Raw genomic sequence first — 27,362 nt, forward strand, 5'->3', positions numbered from 1 at the left:
CAAAGATGTAATTAAACTCCTTGCCTGAAATTTTACCAGAAAAGAAATAGATAGATAGATACATAGTTACTTTATTAATCTCCAAGGGGAACTTTTTTCGCTATAGCAGCATTTATAGATACAGGAAAGCAATAAAATAACAGTAAAAAAATATTAAATATAAAAATGCACAGTATATACAATAAATAGAATAAAATAAAATAGAATAATTAAATTAAAACTAACTAAACAATAGTGCAAAGTATATATATTTAAACAAACAAGAAAAAACAGACAACGGTGTTATTGTTGTGTGATGGATTTTGCCAGAGGTGAGTTATTGTACAGTCTTAACACAACATTGTAGACCCACTGGTCAGGCAAAATAGAGTTCCTTTTAGAAGTTTCACTTTCAGGGTTTTGTGACATAGCCTATTGAACACTCGGACATAAAAAAAAGCACAGTAATGGACATGTAATTTATTCTAAGCTGAAATACATGCACTGAGTCTGATCCAGAATATTTTCATGTTCAAACGATATTTGACAAAACTGCAGGCTTTCTTGAAAGACTACATTTGCAAGTGATTTTTTTTTTTTAAATGCCTTTTTTCACCTTAAATTGCTTAGAATAGATAATTTGAGACTGATGCAAATGTTAACAAGGTAAACATAAGCATACAACATCCAGTAGGTTTTTCACACTGGAAACATTTTGACCCAAATATGTCCATAATAACTTTTTATAAAAGCTGTGTTTTGTTAAATGCATCATATGTGCATGTCGTTGTCGATTATGCTGATGGTACATTAGAATGAACACAACTTGAGACAGTTTTTTTCTGTTTGTTTGTTATAAGGCAAGGAGAAAACAATAACTGTCTTATTATTTTATTTGCAATTCAGGCTCTCTACATATAACACTGTCATTCATCATAATTTACTCCACTTTGAAACTTAAAATATGAACTGCGTCTATATTTCTCAACTATTGCCTCATGCAGGCATGTTTGTCTGGCATCTAACTCGAACACATGAGCTTTGAAGATTAACAAGGATTTGTGTATCTCTGATGGCTTTAAAACTGACGGGTTTTTTTTATCAGATAAACTACATTTATTAAACAGCAGTTTTGCAAAGACTACTTTACATACATTAGCCTATGTTATTAACAGCAAATAGTGTTGTTGGTTTTGAAGTGTGGTTGTAGGTCAAAGATACAAAAATTAGATAGTCAAAAGGTTCAACCTACCTCAAAGTTAATTCAAGATTCATTTAAAGGTTGTGAGATTAATTTTGAGCAAATGTTTCACAATATCAGTCAGCAATTTGTGAGGAAAACAGTTGTTTTGCTGATATCATAGATGATTACAGACATAGCTATCTGGTTTGAAGCTTACAGGAAAAGGGTTGTTCAATATTCACAGATATTGATGGTGCTGTCTTATACAACAACATAAATACCATCACTGAGTTCTGTTTTTCACCTCAAAATGACTTTCAGAAGAACGCAGCACTTTACTTTAGAGCCAGGAGGTTTGGATTCCCCTCAGCAAGACCTGCCAAGAAGTGGCTTCTGTCTGCAGGGAAGGACAAGTGGGCCCTGGGTGAAATGAAGATAGATAGCCGATACTTCATTAGCTAGTTAGGCAGAGGGAGGGGTATACCGCAGAGGATAGCAGAACGTCGTTTTTCAGTGTTGCTAAGAGCCTTTATTCTAGTGCAGGGCATAACAATGCTAGCAAAGCTTTAGTTGTTATTTGCTGCTCAGTCTCATTCAAAGCAAACTTTTAGTCTTTTCACTGTTGACATTTTGCCACCTTAAGACATTATATTTCTGGTGGGATATATTGTTTCAAATAAACAGATAACAGAGGCAATTCAGTGTAGCAAACAGGGCCATGGCAAGCCCCAGTTTTGGCCCTGCAGTGGAGAATCGGTTGTTGCTTCCTTCCCCACAGCCCGAGTCCAGCCTCAGGCTTGGTTGTCCTCTAGAGATTTGGCGAACACCACTTCAAAGACAGATCCCCTCTCCTCACAAACCGTATACCCCCCCCCCTCCCCCCGCAATAAACACAAGAACTTAAGGAATTAATTAGACACTGGATCAAACATGGGTTAGAAAATTCAGCTCGCTGAAGATACCTAGAATAGTGAAATTAAATGTTGAGCATTGCTCTCCTTGTTATTGAGTATCTTTGATATGTTAAAGCCTGTATTTAATTTCAGATCCAGCATAACAGAATATATTGACAGTCTCTTGACCTCCTCTTAGTCACTGAGGGGTATGGTTAGTGATGTTTTGTTGTTCACACTGAAGGACAGCACCACAGCCATGTAAAACTGCAATGAAAAATGTCCTTGATACCACCACCAACCGAAGGTTTCAGCCACAAACAAATTGATTTTCACATCAAAGAAGCAGAAACTCTGTGTTTATGTTACAGGTGAAGGGGTTAAATTTTGCTGTGAATCTAATTTATGTTGAGCATAACCCAGTATGGCCTAATCAATATTTTACATCACAGCCCTCGTGCAACCAAAGTAAAATCTTTATTTATAGGTTTGATAACAAATCACAGCCTGTACAGTTGCTGATTACCCAACTATACTTGCATTAGCCCATGTGTCGATGATGACAGTTGATTCATGGTTGCTAATATGAGAGGCAGGCTCTCATCAACATGCTGATACGGATTGTATGGGAAATCTATGGAAAACACATTTGTCCATAAAGGAGAATCTTTGTTATCTTTTAATGTCATCCCCAGATGGGCAGGCTGGCTATTACTGACTGGAGGACACAGAGCATGTCAAGCTTGTAGATTTGTACTGAGGGCCTATATGAGAAAAAAGGATTAGGCTACCAAGTTAAGTCAACTATGAAAACAGCATCATTGATTTGAATATCTGGAGTAGGGCAGCATCATGGTGCAGTGGTTATCATTGTCGCTTTACTGCAAGAAGGCTGGGTGGGGCCTTTCTGTGTTGCCTTTGCATGTTCTCCCGGTGCCTGTGTGGGTTTTCTCCAGGTACTCCGGCTTCCTCCCACAGTCCAGTGCACGGGATGTGAAGACATGTACATTAGGTTAATTGGGGATTTTAAATTGTGAATGTGAGCGTGAGTAAATGTGTTCCTTTCTGTGTTTGCCCTGTGACAGGGTGTATCCCACCTTTGCCTACAGAGGGTTGGAATGGGCTCCACAGGCTGTACAGGATAAAGTGGGTATAGATATTGGATGGATGAATATCTAGAGTATGGATATTGGTTCTTATGTGTTAGCTAAACATAATACTTACTGATGTCAAGGTTTCAGTGATATTTAATAATTACACAATGACATAACTATTCTCCTTATAGTTGAAAAGAAAATCTGGGTTGGATGAGGACAGTCGATGTAGACTCCTTTGAATAATTATTTTAAGTTCTCTTGTCTCACTCCTCACACTACATCTTTTTTGAAACTATTGGCAATGCAGCGTAATTTATTGCACTTGCCATGTGTTGATTGAACTCGGTCAAATGACGCTAAGTGCAAATGCTTTTTTTTTTTTTATCAATATTCTATTTTCAACTGCAAATGCTCATTAACAGACGAGGAAAACCCTCTTTGACAAGGAGCTGAGAGATCATAAGTTGACTGTGAAGCAGCAGTGGCTGGAGGCAGTGTTTAGAAGTACACACAGGCAGGATAAACATCAGAGGACCCTGCCAGGCAGCCAGTAAAAGCTGTTTGCACTCCTTCATACAAAACGCCCATTATTTTTTTCCCCCCTTCTTTTCTCTTACTTTCTCTATTCTATTCTCTTTTTCTCTCTTTCACGTCATACGCCGTCTTTCTTTACCGATGTCTGTTTTCATCCTGTTTATGATGCACCTTTAACTCTTCTTTTTTGACTCTCTTTCACATATATACACTATTCACACACACACACACACACACACACACACACACACACCAAAAATCCACCCTCCCACTATATGCAGAATGTGTAGTTAAGCCACCCGTGCATCAGGCAGAGAAGCCAGCATGCCCAGCCTCCCTACCCTCTCACTATCTGCTGATCAAAGAGCTGCTAAACAGCTAGAAACTACAGTGGGTGCAAAAGCGGAGCATGCACAGCAACACAATTAGCAAGCAGCACGATTTAACATGTTGAATTCCAGCTCCTGACCCCTGATATTTTCACAAACAAACACAGTCGACAATTTACAGTATGTGCATACAAATTTGGGATGTACACACACAAACGTGCATATATACATGTACTTACATTTTATATTTTGCTCACACACACTCACATAGACGGTGTGATGAACTGTGGTTTCACTTGTGAGTGATTGTTTATGATGGCCTCTGACACTGATCTTTAAGTTGCTCAATTAAAGTTAGTGAGGAGCCTCAAGACGGGAAGGAGAGGGGAGGAAGAGGAAGATCAAAGGGAATACAGTGAAAATCCTGGCAGGAGAAAGATGGGGGGGGAGTGGGGGTGTATCTATGCAAGTGTGCAAGGGGAGAGAGAAGGGAAGTAAGCAGAGAAGAGGTTAACAAGGAGAAGACAGTGGAAAGGATGGATAGTGCAGAAAGAGAAAGTATGGATACATAAAGAGAAAAATGTTCAGCCTACTGTTGAAATTAATTGTCACTCCACTAAATGATGCAGGAGTCATGACAGAAGTCATTTTTTTATTGTATAACCCTGTTAAGTGGACAGAGAGAACAGAGGTCAGCTCGGGTTATTAACAATTCATCAACAGCAGTATCCTCATCCACACCTGGTACTATATGAAACATCAAGCAAATAAAGCAATTTAGATTAGTGAGCGGGTGTGTTCTGTGTGAGTGGTGCAGCAAGGCAACCATAGATGCCAAATATTTTGGATTTGAGAGAGTTTTGAGTGTCAGAGAAACAGGAAAAAGGTATTTCAAATTTAAATTAGTACTTACTTAAAATGCCTTGTATTCTTACATATTTTTTAAGTATCATATAATACAAATAATGTACAACAGAAATATAGCTAAACAGTATTTCAAAACACTTTGTAAATGATCAGACATTCTTAAAGAGTGGTAGTACTTCATCAAGGTGTGATCACGGTCACAAATTTTGGTTTTATCTGAAAACAATAACAAATATAACATTTTTGGGAGCTTCAATGGTACCTGAATAAAACACACCCTTGTTCTGTTCAGTACACTGCAACAGCCCGGTCCAGTCAACAGTGTATATAGTATGACAGCTAATGTCAGAAAACTTTATTTTGCTTTGTAGCTGACATTACTGAGTTAATTCGAAAGACACAGACATTCATGATGGCATGAGAAAGGCTGTCGAACTAAGTTATTAATTATAATATAATATTAAGATATCAATGATTAGTAAGAGAGCAGTCACTTGAAACCTAATAATTAAAACGAAGAGCATTTTTTTCATCACGTTCTTAACATTAAAAGTAATGCCAGAACATTTCTGGGACCAGTGCCAGGTGAGGGTAAGCCACAAATCCAAGGAATTTGTGAAAAATGGATGTGAATCATGGACTGTAAAAGGATCACCATGTACATGAAATGTCTCTGGCTCCCTTCACTGCCACTGCTTATTCAAGTGTGCCCTCCAATGGAGGAAAACGGGTCATGTTGACAAAAAAGGCTCCTCTGCTAGATGATATTGTTGGTTCTTGGACTCTACAAAAGGGTTGTTTTTCACTGTGACTTTTCTCTACCCTCAGGTGCCAAAATAGCTGAGCTGAGTGCATTTTCTAGACCCACTTTGGAGTTCAACTCAGGAATTACAGGCAGTTCTAACCATTAAGTCTGATTTAATATCACTAAATACTCAGCGGAGCAAATGCTGAATGAGTCCAGTCAAGTGTTATGGATGTTAGATAAACCTTGATGGACTTTTTCACAAATGAAATCAACTATCAAATACTTTTAATTCTGTGAAATCTCGAAGAATTATTTCTGATAATCCAAAAAACAACCAGAACAAGGACAGACCTCATTTAGCATATGTTCATTAGTGACACATTATAATGTAGTTTTTGGAAAGGTCGCTGAATGATTGCGAGGCTCTAATCCAAATGCTAATTCAGTAACTGATTGGAAAAGCACAGTAATGTGATGATAATAATATGCAGATGAGTTCTCATCAGAGCTGTCTATCCTTTAACGAGATGATATTTGAGTGTACTGTACTTGTGTGTGTGTGTGTGTGTGTGTGTGTGTGTGTGTGTGTGTGTGTCTATGCTGGCAAGGCTGCATTCATATGTGCAGAATGTGTCTAAATCAGAGGGCACATTCACTTTCATCAGAATATTTAACATATTAATGTTCAATCAATCTACCAGTGCACCAATGCAAAGTTTGATTAAGACATGCCACAGTCAGCAATTAATAGACAGAATGAACCACACTTGATTATACCACCGCAAGCTTACAAGACCAGCACCTCACCTCTCAGAAAAGTTGTTAAATTCAGATAGTCATCCTGAAATGTTTTGGTTTGAGGATGTGAAAGTTTGTTCTCAGCTGCATAGAGGTTAAATGTATTCCTCCATTCTGGTATGAGGTTTTTATGGGTGCTGTGGTTTCTATTCACACTCCCCAAATATGCTGGTCAGTCAAAGAGAAGAAAACACTCTGGGGAGAGTTGTGTTTGCTGGGAAGTCAGCCAACAGGGGTCCAAAAGCACAATCACAATCTTATATGTCCTATTTGTCATACACCGATACTTTCCTAAAATTTCCTTGTGTAGTTTTTTGTAATAATAGGTTGATCAAATTTAATATATTAAAACCTCTGAATGTGCATCTAAAGTAGTCACAAAAAAGAGCGAAGTAGATTTATCAAGAACTAACCTAATACTCCTCTACCTTTTGTTCTACTGCAGTTATTTGATGGGCAAAATTAGTCCTTACTTTACAGATTAAGATTAAAAAGTAAAAAAGATTATAAAAGACATCACATTTTTAAGACTAAGCACACCAGCAACCAAACCTTTGGCTTGTGTCCCCTTCCAAAAAACCCTCCTTTTGAGAGCTTTCACCTTTCAGATACCTACATATCTGAGCTGTTTGCAGTCCACAGAGATAACATTTTCCAATATTTCGCAAAAGATTGGAGAAAAGCCAAACAAATTAAAATATATCAGTGTCAAAGAAACCTGTTTTTTCTTCTTTCCTCCCATAAATCATCTCATGACTTCACACACTTATACAATTATACAAATACACAAATTATTATGAAAAGCAAACATGGTATACATTTTATGATAATATATCTATGATGGGTGCATGTTACAGCAGAACATATGTTTTAGTATGTTCTGATTTTACTTGATCTGAGTACTTCTTCCACCACTGTTTTATTTCTACTTTATTTATTATTATAAGTATTATTACTTATTTTGAAACACAATTTGTATGAACTTGATTAAGCAGGCATATACTTATGACTGTCATAGTTCTGCCTTTTAGTTTTGGGGGTTTCCTGTTTTATTTTGAAATTATTCCCCCATTGTGTCTGCTGTGTTTTACTTCCTGCCCCTTTTTCCATTCAGTACTCATTCTCACCTGTGCCTCATTATCCCACCAGCACTCTGTAATTAATTCTGCCTCTTCACCTTTCAGTTGTCAGATCAGACTGTGACGTTTTTGTTCCTCTTTGTGAAAACATTGGTTTCCAGCTTATTACATCTTGTGTATGACCTCTGCAGTTCCTGAGTTTTTGCCTTTTCCTGCTCTTTGACTTTTTACTTTACCTGTAACAAGCATTACTTGAGTAATGCTTGCAATTTGTTAAAACCACCTTCTGCTGATTAGAGTCCTCTCTCTTTCTTTGATTTATAAACCTTTTTCACGGCAACAAAGCACAGGTGTATTAACAATGGCTGCATCCCACTTAGGGGAGGTCCTGGTTTTGTGCATGCTGGTTCACCATCATGGCTGACTGGGGCACTTAATGAAACTAGGTCATCATAAACATACCTGTGCTTTTCCTGTAGTGATGACAAGTCAAAGCACAGCTGTGAAAAAGACCTATTTTTATAGACTTTGAATTTAGAAGTAAACTACTTCAGCTGCCCAGCCCCCACACCAGCAACCTCAAGATAAACAGTACTTCATTTTGAAAGGTGCACTGTCATTTATGAAGACACACATCTACCAGATTCCCAATTCAAATCATCTTGTGATCACAGGAAGTTAAGTGTAGATCTCTGAACGTGATCTTTCACAGAAAAAAAGTTACTCACCTCATTCTGTAATACCATCAAACCCCTAAACAGCACTAACACTGAATGGAGAGTTGTTTTTTCATCATCTCAAAAGCACTAACAACACATAAAGACAGAACTTATTGTAAATTCAGATTGTTTTACTTTTTCTGCCCATTCTCTAAATGAAAATGTTGTTTCTTTCACCCTGGAACCCAATGCCCATTAAAGAGTGATGAAACAGAATGTAACTGCTCGTCTCTCCTTAGTGCAACATTTCAAACCCCAAATTTAGGAGGAGGAGATATGATGGAATAAGCTGGCGCCATTATGTTACATTACAGCTATGTGCACTGGAGTATGGCTCATCTTTGGGCAAGCCATTTACAGGAGTGCCCTGCATTTTGTCAACATTTATTTATCTTAATGTGGGACCTGTTGAGTTGGTTGTGCAGGACAAAAACACCATACACATTTAAACAGAGCCAAACACAACAGGCTACACAACCTGCCTGCTGCTCCTAGAGGCTGTTCCAACATAATTTGGCAGAAGTTAGGAAGCAGCCTCTCTGCAATTGCCCAATGTCCACCGCCAATTCAGAGTGACTGACTGGCATCGACTGTTGAAAACCTTTTCTCTTGCTTAAGAGGATGAACTAACACATCCTTGCTGTGTGCCACAAGAGGGCAACAAACACCAAATGGAGTTTCTGCGCGAGTCTTTTCTCTTTCTTCGCCAGAAACTCTTTCCTCTAACTTTGATTTCCACATCCTGTCCTCTCCGATAGCATTTCAACCACAACGTTTTTCTATCAGTTCTTATAATAACAGCAACAATAATAAAGGCTACTGTTTCTCTTCCTCACCCTTTTACTCCTATTGCAGCAAATACAACTGCTAATTATCACAATATTTGACATTAGTTGGTAATATAAAATAGTATTATTTTATATACTATTAAATACACATAAAAATATTTATGGTATTAAAATATGAGGATGACAGTACAGATCCTTTATGCCTTTGTAGTGTATATATCAGTGCTGTACTGACATCTGGTGGATAATCCTTATGACTGTGACATTAAGAAAATATTAGCAAAGCCTCTCACAGTGGTCATGTAGTATACCAATATGGTAAAGCCCAACATCTTACGTCAAACTAAACATAATTTCTGAAGTAGTTTACAGTTTGCGTTAATGGCACATTCTGTAAGATAAAGTTGTTTCTCTGATTGCTAAAATCAAGAAAGTATAAACCAAACTTTGACCAGTCCTGTAATACTAGACAGTAGCTAAACTTGGCACATTATGTCAGCTGATGCTGTCAGAGGTCCCTTTTCATGAGTAATATGTTCAAACAATCATGTGTGATTTGCAAAAAAAAAAATGTCATTCGTTTGCATTTGAACAAAATTGTATTATTACATTTCATTTAGCTGACGCTTTTATCCAAAGCGACTTACAATAAGTGCATTTCAACCATGAGGGTACAAAACCCAGAACAACAGGAATCAAGAAAATACAATTTCTTCAAGAAAACCAAACTACAAAGTGCTATCAGTAAGTGTCATTTTAAGTGCTACTAAAGTTCTACTGCTCAAGGTAAAGTCGGAAGAGGTGTGTTTTTAGTTTACGGCGGAAGATGTACAGAGTTTCTGCTGTCCTGATGTCATTGGGGAGCTCATTCCACCATTTAGGAGCCAGGACAGCAAACAGTCGTATTATCAAAAAAGTACACCAGCACTTCAGACTCATGAACCAGAAATTCAGCAGGTGCTTTCTGACTTTTTATCCTTATGATCACATTGACATTCAACTTAATATTCAGCATTAGCTGCATTTAAAAAAAATGTATTAAAAGTATTGTTGCCCTAGTTAGCGTGTGTGTTGTACTTACTGTGTCTGTATTTGTGGTAAACAAGCATGAGTACCTATTAAATCAAAAGCAAATAAATCTTATCAAACTTCCCTATTCGCACTCGACAATAATTTTATGAGTTCAGACTGCAGAAAAGAGAATATTCAAAAAAGTATTTAAAATTATATTCAGCTGAAGCAGCAATCAGATAAGGAAGACACAGTTGGGATATTTGCTGGGGTCATGAATTGTTTCTTTCCCATGTACATGCCATGTTCAACAATATTAATAACTATAAAAAAAACATTTAAAAAAAACACAAGGTAACACAAAACGGCATCGTTACTGTATCACTCAAGTAGAGCTTGTTACAAAATACATCAAATCTCAGATTTTTCTGGTTACGACTTCAGAAGCAAAACAAATTTACATCTTGTGGCATGACATGCCGAGCCTTCATTTGCTTCTTTCCTTAATCCATTTAATATGTTTACCCTTTCCCTTTGCTCAAATGCAGATTCATGCATATCTAAATCCTTCAGCAGCTCTACATTAAGCGATCTTTGGCCAAATAAAAACATTTCTGCAATGTGTCGACATGAGGATATCTTTAAAGTGATTGCAATTGTTGGTTGTATTCACAAATAAATTGTGTATTTTAATGTGAAATTCTGTCTCTGATCTTTCTTGTTTTGTACTTTACCGTATATCCTGTCTCATAAAGAGGTATTCCAGTGGGAGGAGCTCCAGAAAAACTATTTCTGAGAGCTGAAACCAAACTTCAAATGATTTCATTTTAACCTGGTACACAGGTTCACAAGCATACAGTAGTATAGCACTTTTATGTTTGTCAGGGAGCTTTCCAACAGGAGTGAGCTATGATTTTTGACTCTGACCATCTAGGTCAGGACCAGGCAGGACATCTCTCACGACTCAGCAAACCAGAAGAGGCTGACCTGGTTGTCCCTTGTCATTCAACTTTCTCAGGAGGAACTACTTCCATTAGCAACTGGAGATGCATGGTGATGGGCCCTATAGAGAAATAAAGGTCAAAGGTCACAGTGCTACACATTTCAGTGTCTATCTTTTGATCACATCCTTACTCTTTTCTTTTGACAGTTATGAGGATCAACAGACACATTTTGAATGTAAACTTACTCATGATTTTGCGTGCCCATTTCCGGTAAACAAAAGGGTAGTAAAGGAGGAGTCCGCTCAAGATGAAGATGGTGCAGTAGAGGTACTCCAGTTCCGGCTTCTCGATGATGGGGGCCAAGACGAGGTAGCAGGACACCAGGACAATTAGGCCTGGTATGACAATCGGTACCTTCAAGTGATCACACAAGTACACAGGAAGTGTTTACCCTTTACTTTTGCTGCTGATTTGCTGTGCTAGACTACTGCCACAACCCTAGCTAAAACAAATAAAACATGATCCCGCTGTGAGTCAAATATCAACTTAATTTTCAACCAATAAAAACATCAGCAAAGAATGAGACCAATTTATGATCAACCAGTTGAAAAAAAGATGAGAAAAGATGTTGTTCAAAAGCTTAATTAAGCTTTCAGAAATTAAGTCTTATTTATTGAGGTTTAGGTTATTGATTAGTTGACGTGTCCTGTTAACAATGTATCGCTACCAAATCAATTAATAAGACTTTTAACTGCATATGAACATCAATGACTTGATTCAATCTCCAAAACATAACATTGGACCACATTAGAAAGTAAAACTTTTGACCCAAAACAACATAAAAGTGTAGCTGAAACTGAAAACTCGTCAACCAGTAGGCCTCACCTTCACTGGTCTGTGGAGTTCCTTCCTGGTGAAACGCATGACGATGAGAGACAGTGCTGTTAGACCATAGAACAGCCACTGAGCAAAGCTGAAGTAGTTAATGAGGGTGTTGATGTCTGAGGGGATAATGTAGATAATAGACAAAACACCCTACAATGGAGAAAAAAACACAGTGGATAGTTTATTGTATTTATCTGAACCCTCATATAATATTATAATATTTAAAAAAATGTAAACTCCCCAAAGGATTTGTTAGCTTATTTAAGTTGTTGCAAACAATAATAAACACAGTGAAGGAATATGCAAAGGTTTAAACATGAAAAAAAATCACATGAATATGTGAGACCATTATAGGTGTTAATGTTTAGGTATACAAAAGGAACTCTTTTAGTAAGTTGGACTCACGTTGAAGACGAGAGCAGGCAAAGGAGTGTAGCGCTTCAGACTAATATAGGATAAGATTTTCACCATGTGACCTTCTCTGCCAGATACATAAGCCAGTCTAGGGGGAGATAAACATAGAAAATGTGTTCTGTTGTTGTTCAATTGTACTTCTGTGGCAGCAACTTTTGTTTTATTGCTCAAAGTCTTCGCAGGAAATCAGAACCTCACTTTCACTTTCAAATTTATGTGTTTCTTTCTCACACACGTTCACTCGAATATGCTCATCAAGCAGTTTTACACATGCAGACAGAGAAAATGTATCCTTCAGGTTCTATGTTTCAAGTTGAATTCGACAGTAGTCTTTTTTACCTGCCAGCTGTGAAGCAGCTTCCATTAGCAGAGCCAAATGTTGAAAAGACAACAAAGAGAGGAACAATCCAAGACAGGGGGTAAAGGACTCTGTCTCCAAAAGTCTAAGGAGGCATAAACAAATCCTTCAGAAAAAAAATGGAAGCAGGTTAAATGGACTGTTACTGAGATTTAATCAAAAGTTCTCTGGAATAAAGCAAAAGTTAAACACATTATACACAATTCAGATGAAAACCAAAGGCTGGCTCCTTTAGGAAAGTTCTCATTAATGTCTATTAATATTTAATTTTACACCACACTGATAAGTTATTACAGACTAATTTTAAAACTCCATAGCAACTTTCTAATATCCTTACCACGGCAACAGCTGGAGACAACAGCAATTCGGTGGTGGTCATAGCAGTGAAGTAAGCAACGTTGACCAACACATAGCACACAGAGACCAAAGGAATCCCAATGAGGATGGCCAGTGGCAAATTCCTAAGAATAATTGACAAAAAAAAAAATCTATTTTAAAGGGTAATAATTTGTACTGTATATTTATTCTCTAAATCTTACCAAATATACACTCCGCTTAATCAAAAATTATCTTTTTAAAATCTTAAAAAGCACACTTTGTTTGTCCAATCTACTGGTATGAACTCAGCTGCACTTCAAGGGTGTACAGCCTTTTAAAATATGCAACTCTGACTTTGTCTACAGTCGACTTGAATTGTACAATAATCTCAAAATCTATTATGTAAACACTAGGACATCTTAAAGATAAGTTTGTACCTGTAGGGGTCTTTCAGCTCCTCTGTAATAAAATTCAGTTGATTCCTGGGAAAACAATAGAATGAAAAACAACAAATGCATCATATATATGCTCTGAAAGCTCAGTGTCCTCTGCAGGGCAGTACCATGGTATTTGTATGCACTTGCTCAGTGACACATTAAAGCCCAGTTTTACTGACCCTGTGGAAGAGAGAGGGAGTATGTATGCTTTGAAATCATCCTCACATAGTCAGAAACCTAAGTGAGCCAACAATGTTCTGCTCACACTCCTTCACCACAGAGGAGGAGAAGATGGAGGGAGGCCAACTAGAAACTAAGAGATGTTTACAACATAGGACACCCAAGACATGTCGTGGAAACCCCAGTGTTATAGTGCAGAAACTAACACAAAAATATGACACTCATGACTAATCGGAATGATCAGTGAACACCTCACCACACTCTAAAATGTACAAATACCTCCCTAAATTGTCACAGACACGGTTTACTGACTACACAAATTCAGCAAAGACCAAAAAATAAATAAAAAAATCAACATTCAAGCAATGCATCCTTTCAATATAGACAAAGGTGAGTAGACAGTGACTCATGGTTATACCAGTCGAGGGATAGACACGGGAGACACTGCTTGTGATCTTTCAGTTCCAGTTCCAAGGTACATAAACTGTCTCTGCATGCATCTGATTCACACAAGACCTGCAGGAAAAACTGACAGGGCTGCTTCCTTTGAACCTAAAAGTATTGCAATGAATTCCATCAGCAAGGCAGAGATCTACACTGCCAGATATCTGGGCTCCACAGTATCTGCTGTGAAGGAATGTACCTCCACTGGTTAATTGTTTCCATAAGTGCGCTATGTGAAACTCAGCCTATTCTGGAGATAACAATAAGGTTGTTAGAGGGTTGAATACACACATCTAGAGAAAGGGCTCAAGGATAGAGAGTAGAAATCTAATAAGCAGGTACCACCGTCCTATGAAAATAGATTTTGGCTTTTCAGTTCTGAATGCCGAGTAGGAACACAGTGCTCCATATTAAAAAATAAAACAGTAAAAGACTCATTGTGTCAGCTGAGAGAGTGCATTCCTTCAAAGAGGAGTGTGGTCAATCCCACACAGCCTGTAAAAGGGCAAAGTGAAGTGAAGATAAACTGTTACCATCCATCATAGGCCCACAGCCCGTTATAAAACGCAAGTCCAATCGATCCAACAGATGTTGACGAGCCATCGAAGGCATTTGACAAAGTCTCAGTGTTTCCTGGAATACACATTTATACAAAAATATTAAGTCTTATAATTATCAGTTACTAAACATTTAATCAAAGGGCAAACACATTGAAGGCAATGATAAGTGCAATAAGGCCCACCTTGTGCCAACAGAACGATGCCTGCTACCACTATGATGACAATGATGAAAAGTTTGGCTGCAGTAAACAAGTTCTGCACGTAGCTTGCCAGTTTCACACTCAAACAGTTGACGGTGACAATGAGCACTGAGAAGAAAAAATAAATTTTATAATTTACAGCCTCAGATGAACATTTTAATTTCTTTAGAAAAAAGAGTTACTATTTATGATACTAAAATTTTCTTTCCTTTGACAAATATCCCAATATAAGTGATTAGTGAACTAAGTTGCCTCTTGTGTCCCTGTGAGCACTGCAGTCCCCAGACAAGCCCATTATAAACCGTCTATATTTTAGCAGGTTAGATGTCTTTATTTAAACTCGAATCAAAGCTAGTTTTTTTTCACATCTGTACATGATACATTTACAGTAATTTTTCGTTAGCCTGATGGCATTACCAGGAAGGCTAACCGCTGTAACTCTGCCTGCTGTAAACACAACACTGACATGTACTGACCTTATAATGTTGCATATTTACAAAACCAGAAACAATAACATTCATTCATAAAGTCATGTTTCTGCCCAGCTGACAAAGTAAGTCATTTTTTATTGTATACTTATCCATTGTAGCAGTGTCAAATGACTTACCTTGAAAGGCTTGACAACATGTTTTGTTGTTACACAACAGTGACCATAACATCACAAGCATGCAGTTTTAATGCAGGATACATAATAACCCCCAATAAAATCTACAACAACTACTTTGATGTTTGTGGTTTACTGATTTAAAGCATGAACTTACATATAGCTGCTGCTGACAGACTCTTGGTGACAACCGTAGGAGGACTGCAGCCAGGGTAGAAAGGAGTAGAGGCGTATTCTGCGAAGCTCAGTGTGATGATAGCGAAGGAGGAGGGCTTTAGCACCATGACAGTGGTCCAGGAGTAAAGGTAGGCTACAAGGGAGCCAAAAGCCTCCATTAAATACGAGTACTCTCCCCCTGATTTGGTGATCATGGTGCCAAGTTCAGCATAGCACAGTGCTCCTGTGTAGCCACACATACAGACACACACACAAATACAGAGAGACAGGTTTAAAACAAACTAATAGAGAGGAATAGCTTTTCTTGTATGGTTCAAGGAAAAGGTCTCAACATTATGGTTTGAACAATCGTGATGTCAAATGCTCTTGAAGTCAACGCCAAATCTTAATCCATGTTATTCCCAAACATTATAATTTAACCCCAATAATTTAGAGTACAAAATAGACTATAAGACTACAGGTTACTGATGGTAAGAATTTGGTGATAATAATTTAGGACAATGTTTACACATAAATAGTTTTTTTATGGAAAAGAAAATGTGTTTTTTTTTCAGGAGATTTTATAAATACTCTACTTTAGTGAAAACATTTGGTAAAAGACACATTGTTTTATTTGTAAGATTATTTTCGATTTGAAACTTTTTCTGGGATTTTGCTGTCTGTGGGTGTAAGTTAGGTGTGACAAAACCATTGTGAGATAGGTGAATATGGATGAAATACATTTACAGTCATAAAGGTTCATGTGACATGTGACGTGAAAAAAAGTACTTCCCATGGAAATGTTTGTCTGGTGATCTTAGTGACGGTTAAGTTGCTGCCCTAAAAACTTGGAGACTAATCCCTTTTGTTCCCCATAAAGATTAACATTTACCACCTGGATATTGAAGGACAATGTCCTGTGTATTTGAAATATGGGATAATTAACAGACTAATCCAGTCATTCAAAAAAGTATCCTATGACTTGCATACCATTTGCTGTTACATAAACAAACACATTGATGTAACAGTTCAACAACTGCTGAGTTTATAGAAGCAATCACTTTCTCCTTATCTAGGAATTCCTGACAATATTGTTGACAAAGTAATAACTTCTCATGTCACCGACTTTGAACACCACAGTGGCTCAGAGATGCTGCTTGTTCAGATAGGGCTTGTTTTGGCATTTCATCGACTCTTCCATGGTCAGTGCCTCAGTTGTGGCCTTGGTAATGACTAATTAATTTATATCACCATAACATGATACACAAACAGAAATTACTGAAGGTTCTCAGCTGTTCTTTTGGGAAATAGCAGTCATCGTGATTAGATATTCTTAAAACTTTCTGAAAATAATTTTCTAATTGAAACCTTTCCCTTTGTATGAAAGCTGGAACCTCTTTAAAACGCAGTGATTTAGATGAGATGAACATGTTTCACATAATCCGCCATTTGTGCATTCTGTATTGTGTGTCTACATCACTGAAAATAATCGTAACATCTTAATTGGCTACAAAAAGCCAAATCTTACCACGATAGTAGACCTGCTGTGATGACCATGTTGAACTGATTTCTAACATCAACTCATTCATAATGTTCTGGTGACAAAACTGTGATTTTGCTGTCGACTTTCCAGAACACTAAAATTTCCTTTGAAAAATTTGTTTTTTGTGTTTTTCATTTACATACATGAGTTGTAAAGGATATGAGACCCTGACCTAACAACACCCCTCTGATGCTGAACAGTGACGCTTCGGTTCAAATGTTGTCTCACCCAGAGTGGATAACACGCCACAGGCAGCCCAGATGAGGAGGCAGGGTCCCACAGCTCCAGAGTACAGCAAAACAGCCTTCGGAGAAATAAAGATGCCCGAGCCAATCATTGTCCCTACAATCAGACAAATGCCACTCACCAGACCAACCTGAGGAAACATGTAGAGAAAAAATGTAAATATGTTACACCACTGTTTTCAGAAAACTTTTGTCTCAACATTGATTGACGGTAAGTATTTAGGCAATTACACTTTTTGTGGCATTTAGTCTCTGTGCTTAAGCATTTTTATTATGAAATAAAATAATGGATCTTACATTAAAGTTCCACTTTTCAGCTTTAATTTGAGTTGGTTAACATCCACACACAAATAACTAAACAAAGAGTTTTCAGAGGAGGTGGAATAACCTTTACTGGCTACGTCAATCACCTGATCTCAATCCGATTGATCTGAAGTCAATTTGCTGAAGAACAGACTAAAGACAGAAAGAACCCGCTACAAGGAGGCACGAGGCACGATTCTCATGTTGATGTGTCGACTTAGTTTTGAGTAGACGATGTAGCAAACACCACATCAGTATGAGCTTGATAGTATCTTAAATCAGTTACTGCAGCTTGAAGTAATTAAACATATACATGATGTCCCATGATGTGATTATAAAATTATGGACATTAGCTTTATGTTCTAGCCACTCAAGCAGAGTGGTTGTATGGTTGGCAATGTCAATCAGTTAGGTTGGCCACATCTTTGGTCCAGACTGAAATACAATTGAAAGAGTTTGCCATGATTTCTTTATGTTACCGAGACATGTTCTCTATACCCACCCTAACGTTCACACTTTTGAGTTTTGGTAAAAAAGTCTCAGATATTACTTTATGGATTGCAATCCACTGCATCCATATAAGATCCAAATAACTTAAGTCTTGACTTAACCCACCAATTTTTCATGTAGCACTATCAGCAGGTTATAATCATCACTTTTCTCGTAAATTATTCAACATCTACATGAATTGGCGCAAACTTTCATGGCCATTTCAACTTAAGTGACCTCCATGATCCCCTAGCTTTTCCACCGACACCCCAGTCAAACCATAACTTTGATATATGGCCCTCAAAACTCATAATATTTCCCACATTCCCAGTCAGGCTTGTCAGTTCAGAGATAATTAGCATTATAAAATTGCTATTGTGGGCATGTCAGCAAGTTGAAATGAGCATTAGGCTAAAAGCACCATTGTGCATAAATCCATCTGAAGACTCTTGTTCATGTGACTCTTGTTCATTTTTAATTGGGATGGATACTTGAAAGGAATTCAGTTTCATTCCCCACCAGCGACACACACACATTATGACTGTTATTATAGACTATTTTCTAAATTAACCAAATAAGGTAGAAATGAGGTTGTGCTAATAATCAATAATCTAGAAACATTATGATAATAATCCTGTTTTATTCAATGAAACCCTTTCAGCCACCCTAAAATTTACTTCAGGGCTTAGGGAGCTTATATGGAGCCTGGACAGCACCGCTGAGTGGATGATTGTGGAGTTAATGGGTAGAGACGCTTGCTGTGGCACTGCCTGGTACTCAGTTCCTGCCCCCATTACTTTAAAAAGGCATGGATGATGGGATCCTGCAGTGTGAACATCTATTGAGACTCGTTCTCAGGATCCCACACACACATAAAGGACAGGCAAACAGATTCACACTCACATCTTTTTGAAGCACCGTGGCCTTCACAGCTGGCTTGTCGTTGGTGTGACCACTGTGGCCAGTGGAGCCATTTTGTGACTCCTTCCTCCTCCTGATGCTGCTTTCATCCATTGCAGTCTGTTGTTGCATGAGAAAACACAACTATGTGTACAAACTTCCCACCAGTGATGTTAACTTTTACAAGATTATCTCTGTTGTCCTTATCGAACGTTATCAGGTTTACTGGGAGAACTGTCCTGCAACCAGCAATAAAGGTTTCCTCTAATTTGGCCAAACAATGAGGCTCACACAAGCAAAACAACTCAGTGAAAATACAGCCAAACCCAAATGTATTTACATTTTTAATCCAGTAATTTTTCAGATTTTATTACTGTAAGAGGTACTGATTTGGATTTACTGCACTGATTTTCACTTTGCACTGTTTCCCAAGGTTCTCTGAGCCACTGTGACTCCGAGCTATAAAATCTACCTCATCAAGTGATATCTTACACGAACCATCAATGAAGCAGCTCAAGAAAGGGCTGCCAAGTTAAGCCTTTTAGAAAACCAACTCACGTCTTTTTACTGGTTTAAGATGGATTTTCACTTTATTGCAAGAGAACTGCTATAAATTCCTGGAAGTCATTCATCTTGTATAAGCCACTTTGTGTGGAGTTATTAAGTCAAATCCTTGTAAATTTTAGTATATGTACCAAGAGATTTTTTTTTTTTTTTATCTTGAGCTATATCATTTTGTTATTTGTAAAATTATTTTTTTAAACATTCAGTAAGTGTGAGCACATTTTGTGCAATAAGCGCCAATACTTTTCTGAGGAACCTTGGTATTTAAAAGAAGCAGACTTGTGTGTTTAAGTGCAATGGGTTTGTAAGAGTAGCAGGTTATTTCTTTGGTCAAAAAATGTAATCTATTTTCCATGTCACTCTGTAGTCTTTCTATTCAGGCAAATGTCTTACTTAAATTAGTAGTCTAAATCTTTGTTTAAAGACCAGTAAACATAAACGGATTGAGGGTGAGACAAACATTAACAAAGAGAGTTGGAAAGAAAGAGATGTTTGCCACATTCACTCCCAGTGATAATATTTAACTTGTCTTGTTACACACAGAATATCTTGAGGATAAGGAAGTTGAACAATAACTTTGAGACATGACAAATAAATACAAAAAATGTTTTCACTTACATATGGCTTTGACTTAAACCACCTCAGTGATGCTCCATGAACCTTGAAAGTAGCTGTTTTACAAACCCATTTGCAGTGATGTGAACCCCATAAATGATGTTGGGCCAAGTTAAGTGAAGGAGAGCAGGAATGTCTGATGCAAATGAAAACCTGGGGCTCCCTGAGACTGAACACACTCCTCTGGTGGGAGGTTCCCAAATTCGATTGGACATCCTGGATAGCCCTGGATGAGAAGGGGGATGGGTTAGAGCAAGAAAGAAGGAAAGAGACACTATGGAAAAGTTCTCATTTAATAAAATATGCTGATCAGAGCTCAGATGGGAAGTGTCCAGGAAAAAAAACAAGCAAAAGACTGTTTGGAGTTACATAACATGCATATTTCCCTAATTCTTTTAATATTATGCATCTCATTTCCAGAAAATATTTAATATAGGCTATATGTCCGAGGAAAACAGAATGGCGTGACACTATGACTGTGCCTTATAATTGATGAAAAAGAATGTGATAGGCATAGCATGTAAAACTGAACTTTTTACTTTTTACACAGACAACTCTGCAATGCTTCCTCCTCTCTGAGTTTATCTAGCCTGACTTCTTTCACAATGCCTCTTTGATAAAGACATATGACACCACTGCAGTTGTGTGCTTGTACGTGTGTGTGTGTGTGTGTGTGCGTGTGTGTGTGTGTGTGTGTGTGTGTGTGTGTGTGTGTGTGTGTGTGTGTGTGTGTGTGTGTGTGTGTGTGTGTGTGTGTGTGTGTGTGTGTGTGTGCAATATTCCGTTTCTTCTCTGTCCACCCCTCTTTTCTCCTCTCTTCAGAAGTCTGTTGAGAACTTACTTTTTATACTGTAATGTTCTTTTAATTTTCTGAACAGACCTTTTTTTTCTTTTTTACTAAACTTTTTTACTCCACTTCATTGTCAGTTGTCTTAAAAACCCAGGCATTCATCTGCTTATGCATGTGGGTAAGCCCCAGCTTCAGTTGCAGACAATTATAAGCTTTGAATTGAGAGGGTCAAGTTAAATATGGGAGGAATTTGTCTATATTGTATTCAAATGAAATGAAGAACGATGTAAAGAGTGCTTGATTGTGCATGAATGTATATGGCCTTAGAGCCCAAACTGTGGTGTATATGCTAGACCAACTACATTTCCTTAAAATATTAGGTAGGAATAACTTCAAGAATTCAATTTTTAAAGGGCAAATGTTTTGATGAACGTATAAATTAAATATTCTCTCTGATAAAACATGAGGTTTTCACAGTACACTATCTACTTACACTCCCTCATCACACAATGACTGCAATGCAATCCAGGCAGGCATCCCCAACAAACTTATACGCAGACCTCAATTTATCCAGCAGCAACAAGTTCAAAGTCCACTGAACATTTCACATTAATGATTCAACTACACTGGCTCCCTGTGTCACAACAGATTAACTTTCAAATCTTACTATTAATATTTAAAATGCTTCATAAACTCTCCCCTGCTAATCTCACAGATCTCCTTCAGACATACACTACCTCCTGCTCCCTGTGTTCTTTATCAGCAGGTATACTGGCGCTACCAGCCATTAATCTCCAATACTGCACCAACATTTTTGAACTGACTTCCTCACATCCACATAATTCAATACGGAATTCAAAACTAATCTTAAAACCAGTCTGACAAAGGGTCAGATATATCGTGTACGTTATATATTTGTCGTTCACAGTGTTATATATCAGTTTTCTGTCACTGCATCTTTGATACTACAATACCAATTTCAACTCATTGCTGAGCTATGCTCTGTATTTTTCATTTCTCTTTTTTATTGTTAGTTGACATTGAGTGCCATGAAAAGGGCCATAGAATAAAATATATTTACTAGTATAACTATTTATAATATTCTTAAAACTCTCACTCTAACTACACCAGGAGCTAACAATTACATTAGATTTTAATTTCTTTATTTTAACAATTTCAATAATGACATCATCAACAAAATGAGCATGCAAGAATAGTCAAATGATTACAGTCTGTTAGTTTAACTTTTAACCCACAATTGATTTCTGACTAACACCGATTTCCTCTGGTGGCTGCAGCTTTACAATAAAATACAAAGGACACGTTTTGTTTTGTTTTTGTATGGAGCTTGTACTAGGATTTGAACAATTACTGCAGACACAGTTATAATCTGCTACAAGAAAACATTGGCCTATGAACTCAGTAACCCTAAGAACAAGAATTTACGGCCAATTTTCAGACAAATTCAGAGGGGCTTAGGATCTGACTGACTGCATTTACAACATTTATAAACGACATTTCTATATACTACAGCATGACCTTTTAGTTTAACATATTTACAGACACCTGACTACACCATCATGCTACAATGTAAATAGTAGTCAAATAGGACACAGCAAGAACACATTTGCCACTAGCAGTTGTGAACTCACATGAGGCTGAAATACCAGAAAGCCGAAAGGTTTAGAGTTCAAAAGTTCAAAAGAGTTAGAAACATTTGTACTGCACAAAATTACACAACTCAAGTGATTCAGCTGAGATCTTGTTAAATTATGCAAGACATATAAAACATATATAATCATCACCAATCATGTTTAATTTCATTTAAAATATGGGTGCCTTTGTTTTTATTATTGCAACCCTGGTGAGTGAAAGAATGTAACCCAATAGGCTGTCTTTAATTGAAACCCACAGGCACTTAATAGGAAAGTTGTTTTTTAATCAATGTTAATTTTATGGCAATGGCAAAAACGCCTAAATTGTAGTCCTACTTTGATGAGACATACAGTGAAGGAAATAAGTATTTGATCCCTTGTCGATTTTGTAAGTTTGCCCACTGACAAAGAAATGAACAGTCTATAATTGTAATGGTAGGTTTATTTTAAGTGAGAAATATAATATTTAAAAAAAAAAAACCTCCAGAAAATCACATCATATAAAAGTTATAAATTGATTTGCATTTGATTGTGTGAAATAAGTATTTGATCCCCTACCAACCAACAAGAATTCTGACTCCCACAGACCAGTTAGATTAGTCCTCTCTCTTTAAGAAAGTACTCCAAATCTCAACTCGTTACCTGTATAAAAGACACCTGTCCAGAGAATCAATCAATCAGATTCCAACTTCTACACCATGGGCAAGACCAAAGACCTGTCTAAGGACGTCAGGGACAAGATTGTAGACCTGCACAAGGCTGGAATGGGCTACAAGACCATCGGCAAGCAGCTTGGTGAGAAGGAGACAACTGTTGGTGCGATTATTCGGAAATGGAAGAAACACAAAATGACCATGAATCGCCCTCGGTCTGGAGCTCCACGCAAGATCTCACCTCGTGGGATATCGATGATCATGAGAAAGGTGAGGGATCAGCTCAGAACTACATGGGAGGAACTTGTTAATGATCTCAAGAGAGTTGGGACTACAGTCACCAAGAATACCATTGGTAACACCCTACGCCATAATGGATTAAAATCCTGCAGCACCCGCGAGGTTCCCCTGCTCAAGAAAGCACATGTATAGGCCCATCTGAAGTTTGCCAATGAACACCTGAATGATTCAGAGAAGGCTTGGGAGAAGGTGATGTGGTCAGATGAGACCAAAATCATACAAGAAACGTCTGACCTCTGTGCTTGCCAACAACGGTTTCTCCACCAAGTACTGAGTCATGTTTTGCTAGGGGATCAAATACTTATTTCACACAATCAAATGTAAATCAATTTATAACTTTTATATGATGTGATTTTCAGGATTTTTTTATTTTTTATATTCCGTCTCTATTAAAATAAACCTACCATTACAATTATAGACCGTTCATTTCTTTATCAGTGGGCAAACTTACAAAATCGGCAAGGGATCAAATAATTATTTCCTTCACTGTAGATGCTGTCTTTACTTTTTCTGTTGTTAATGCACCATATTTAAAAATGGACCACCATTTTTCAGCAGGTCTCTAAGGTTAACAATGAAACAGTGTCTGACTAAAATCGCATATTTTGCAAAAGGAAAAAAAAGAAAGAAAAAACACTAAAAAGATTACTGTGTGACTTCTCTGTTACCTGTCTGTTGAGATTTCTAGGCTTCTTGGTGTATTTTGACATTTGTGAAAAGCACTGATTCTATTCTGAGGGGGAAAAAACGCAATGCAATAGTTCAATTCAATTCAATTTTATTTATGTAGCGCCAAATCACAACACAGGTTATTTCATGGCACTTAACACATTAAAGTCCTTACAGCAATACTTTTCAATATTATACAGAGAAACCCAACAATTCAACAATTCCCACATAAACTAGGAGGGAAAAAAAACTCCTCTTTAAGGGAGAAAAACCTCCAACAGAGGGAAGGAAAAACTCCCTCTTAACAGGAAGAAACCTCTGACAGAACCAGGCTCAGGGGTGGGCGGAGTTATCTGCCTCAACCGGTTGGGGTGAGAGGAGAGCAGAGAGAGAAAAGGACAGCATAGAGATACAAGAGAAGGACTGTTGGTGGAGACGACAAGCGCAGGGCAGAGACATGCAGCTCCATGACGGGACATCTGCAAAAGAAAGAAGAGAAGTGAGCGAGGGAACTGAATGGAGACAACAGACAATAAGCAAAAACAATGGGTGAGAAAAGGATGGTGAGGTATGAGTCAGTTAAAGAGTAGGAGGAAAGAAAAGAAGCTCAGCATGTAACAAGGTCCCCCAGCAGCCTCAGCCTACAACAGCATAACTAAGAGTTGGTTCAGGTCTACCCAAGCCAGCCCTAACTATAGGCTTTATCAAAAAGGAACGTTTTGAGTCTAATCTAGACTAGTTTTGAGTCAAAGCTAGGGAGGGTTTCTGCCCCTCGAACACAAACTGGGAGCTGGTTCCACAGGAGAGGAGCCTGAAAACTGAAGGCTCTGCCTCCCACTCTACTTCTGTAAACTCTTGGAACCACAAGTCAACCAGCGTACTGAGAGCGAAGTGCTCTGCTGGGATTATATTGTTCTATAAGATCTCTAAGATAGATGTAGCCTGGTCATGTAGAGCTTTGTAAGTCATCAAGAGAGTTTTAAATTATATTCTTGATTTAACAGGAAGCCAGTGAAGAGAAGCTAAAACTGGAGAAATATGATCTCTCTTGCTAAATCCCGTCAGTACTCTTGCTGCAGCATTTTGGATGAGCTGCAAGGTTTTTAATGAGTAATTTGGACATCCTAACAACAAGGAATTTCAATAATCTAGCCTAGAAGTAACAAACGCATGAATGAGTTTTTCTGCGTCACGCTGAGGAAGGATTTTCCTGATTTTATTAATATTACGTAGATGAAAGAAGGCAGTTCTGGAGATTTGCTTTATATGGTAGCTAAAGGACAAGTCCTCATCAAAGATGACTCCAAGGTTCCTTATAGTTTTGCTGGAGGCCAAGACAATGTCATCCAGAGTAACTAAGTGATTAGAGAAAGAGTTTCTGAGGTGTACAAGTACAATAACTTCCGTTTTGTCTGAATTTAGAAGCAGGAAGTTTTTGGTCATCCAGGCCTTTATGTCTTTTAGACAGGCTTCAAGTTTTACTAACTGATTAGTTTGATCTGGTTTTATAGAAAGATATAGCTGAGTGCCATCTGCATAACAATGGAAGTTTATGCAGTGCTTCCTGATGACATCTCCTAATGGAAGCATGTACAAAGTAAAAAGTATTGGGCCGAACACTGAGCCTTGTGGAACCCCATAACTAACTCTTGTTTGTCTGGAAGACTCATTGTTGACATGGACAAACTGGAATCTATCTGATAAGTAGGATTTGAACCAGTCTAATGCAGTTCCTTTAATCCTCGTAACGTCTTCTAATCTCTGTAATAAGATCGTATGATCAATCGTATCAAAAGCAGCACTGAGGTCCAGAAGAACAAGTACAGAGATTAGTCCATTATCTGAGGATAACAAAAGGTTGTTAGTAACTTTCACCAGAGCTGTTTCTGTGCTATGATGAACTCTAAAGCCTGACTGAAAATCTTCAAACAAATCATTCCTTTGTAAATGATCAAAAAGTTGATTTGCAACAACTTTTTCAAGGATTTTAGAAATAAACGTCAGGTTGGAAATTGGTCTGTAGTTTCCTAAAACAGCTGATCAAAAGTTGGCTTTTTAAGTAAAGGTTTAATTACAGCCACTTTAAAAGCCTGCGGTACATAGCCTGTTACAATAGATAGGTTGATCTGATCTAATATGGAAGTATTAATTAAAGGGAAGACCTCCTTAAGAAGTTTAGTTGGGATGGGATCTAACAGACAGCTAGAGGATCCAGATGAAGAAATAATTCTAGCTAACTCAGAGAGCTCAACAGGAGAGAAATGTTTTATTTTTTTATTTGATGGTGGCAGGAAGGGTCTGCCCAATTTTCTCCCTAATAGTAATAATTTTATTGGTAAAGAAGTTAATGAAGTCATTACTGCTGAGAGCTGAAGGAATAGAGGGCTCAACAAAGCTGTGACTCTTTGTCAGCCTGGCTACAGTGCTGAAAATAAACCTGGGCTTGTTCTTGTTTTCCTCTATTAATGATGAATAATATAAAGCCCTCGCCTTACAAAGAGCTTTCATATATAATATTAGACTATCCTTCCAGGCCAGGTGAAATTCTTCTAAATTAGTGGAACGCCATTTCCTTTCCAGCTTTCTAGTCACCTGTCTAGCAGAGCGTAGTTCTGAGTTGTACCATGGAGACAACTTCCTCTGGTTCATTATTCTCTTCTTCAGAGGGGCAACATTATCTAGAGTTGTAGCAGAGATACTGCAGCGTTTTCTACCAGATGATCCACTTGTGTGGGACTAAGATCAATGTAGATATCTGAACTCAGCACTAAATCAGATAAAAAGTCAGAGAATTCAGTTAGAAACTCTGAATAAGGACCAGGTGGGCGATAAACAACAACAAATAGAATCGGCTTCTGTGCTTTCCACTTTGGGTGCGAGAGACAAAGATCAGACTCTCAAATGATTTACATTTACATTGGATTAATTAATAAACTTGAGTGGAAGATTGCTGCCACTCTGGCCTGAATCTCTAGGAATATGATAATTAATATGACTGGGAGGAGTTGCTTCATTAATACTAACATATTCTTCCTGTTCCAGCCAGGTCTCTGTGAGACAGAGTAAATCAATCTGATGATCAGTTATGAAGTCATTTACGAACAGAGATTT

At 37.7% G+C, this 27,362-nt stretch overlaps 1 protein-coding gene across 2 annotated transcripts; it reads right to left on the reverse strand.

The window, feature by feature from the left end:
• Positions 1-9,609: 9,609 nt before the first annotated feature.
• On the reverse strand, positions 9,610-20,228 carry slc7a9 (solute carrier family 7 member 9). Of its 2 annotated transcripts, XM_069173832.1 has the most exons (13): positions 20,188-20,228; positions 19,009-19,125; positions 17,297-17,444; positions 15,527-15,769; positions 14,748-14,873; positions 14,539-14,638; positions 13,382-13,426; positions 12,964-13,087; positions 12,608-12,711; positions 12,260-12,356; positions 11,855-12,004; positions 11,215-11,383; positions 9,610-11,088 (listed from the first exon to the last, which is right to left on the reverse strand). In XM_069173832.1, exons 2-13 carry the CDS (start codon positions 19,117-19,119, stop codon positions 11,027-11,029), a joined length of 1,479 nt encoding a protein of 492 aa, XP_069029933.1. In that variant the 5' UTR covers positions 19,120-19,125; positions 20,188-20,228; the 3' UTR covers positions 9,610-11,026. The 2 variants fall into 2 exon arrangements, with proteins under 2 accessions (XP_069029933.1, XP_069029932.1); XM_069173831.1 differs by lacking the exon at positions 20,188-20,228 and having other exon boundaries at positions 19,009-19,137.
• Positions 20,229-27,362: the final 7,134 nt, after the last annotated feature.

Source organism: Embiotoca jacksoni, unplaced genomic scaffold (genome assembly GCF_022577435.1).
Source record: "Embiotoca jacksoni isolate LCO1_2020_lvr unplaced genomic scaffold, fEmbJac1.0.p SCAF_6, whole genome shotgun sequence".
NCBI lineage: Eukaryota > Metazoa > Chordata > Actinopteri > Embiotocidae > Embiotoca > Embiotoca jacksoni.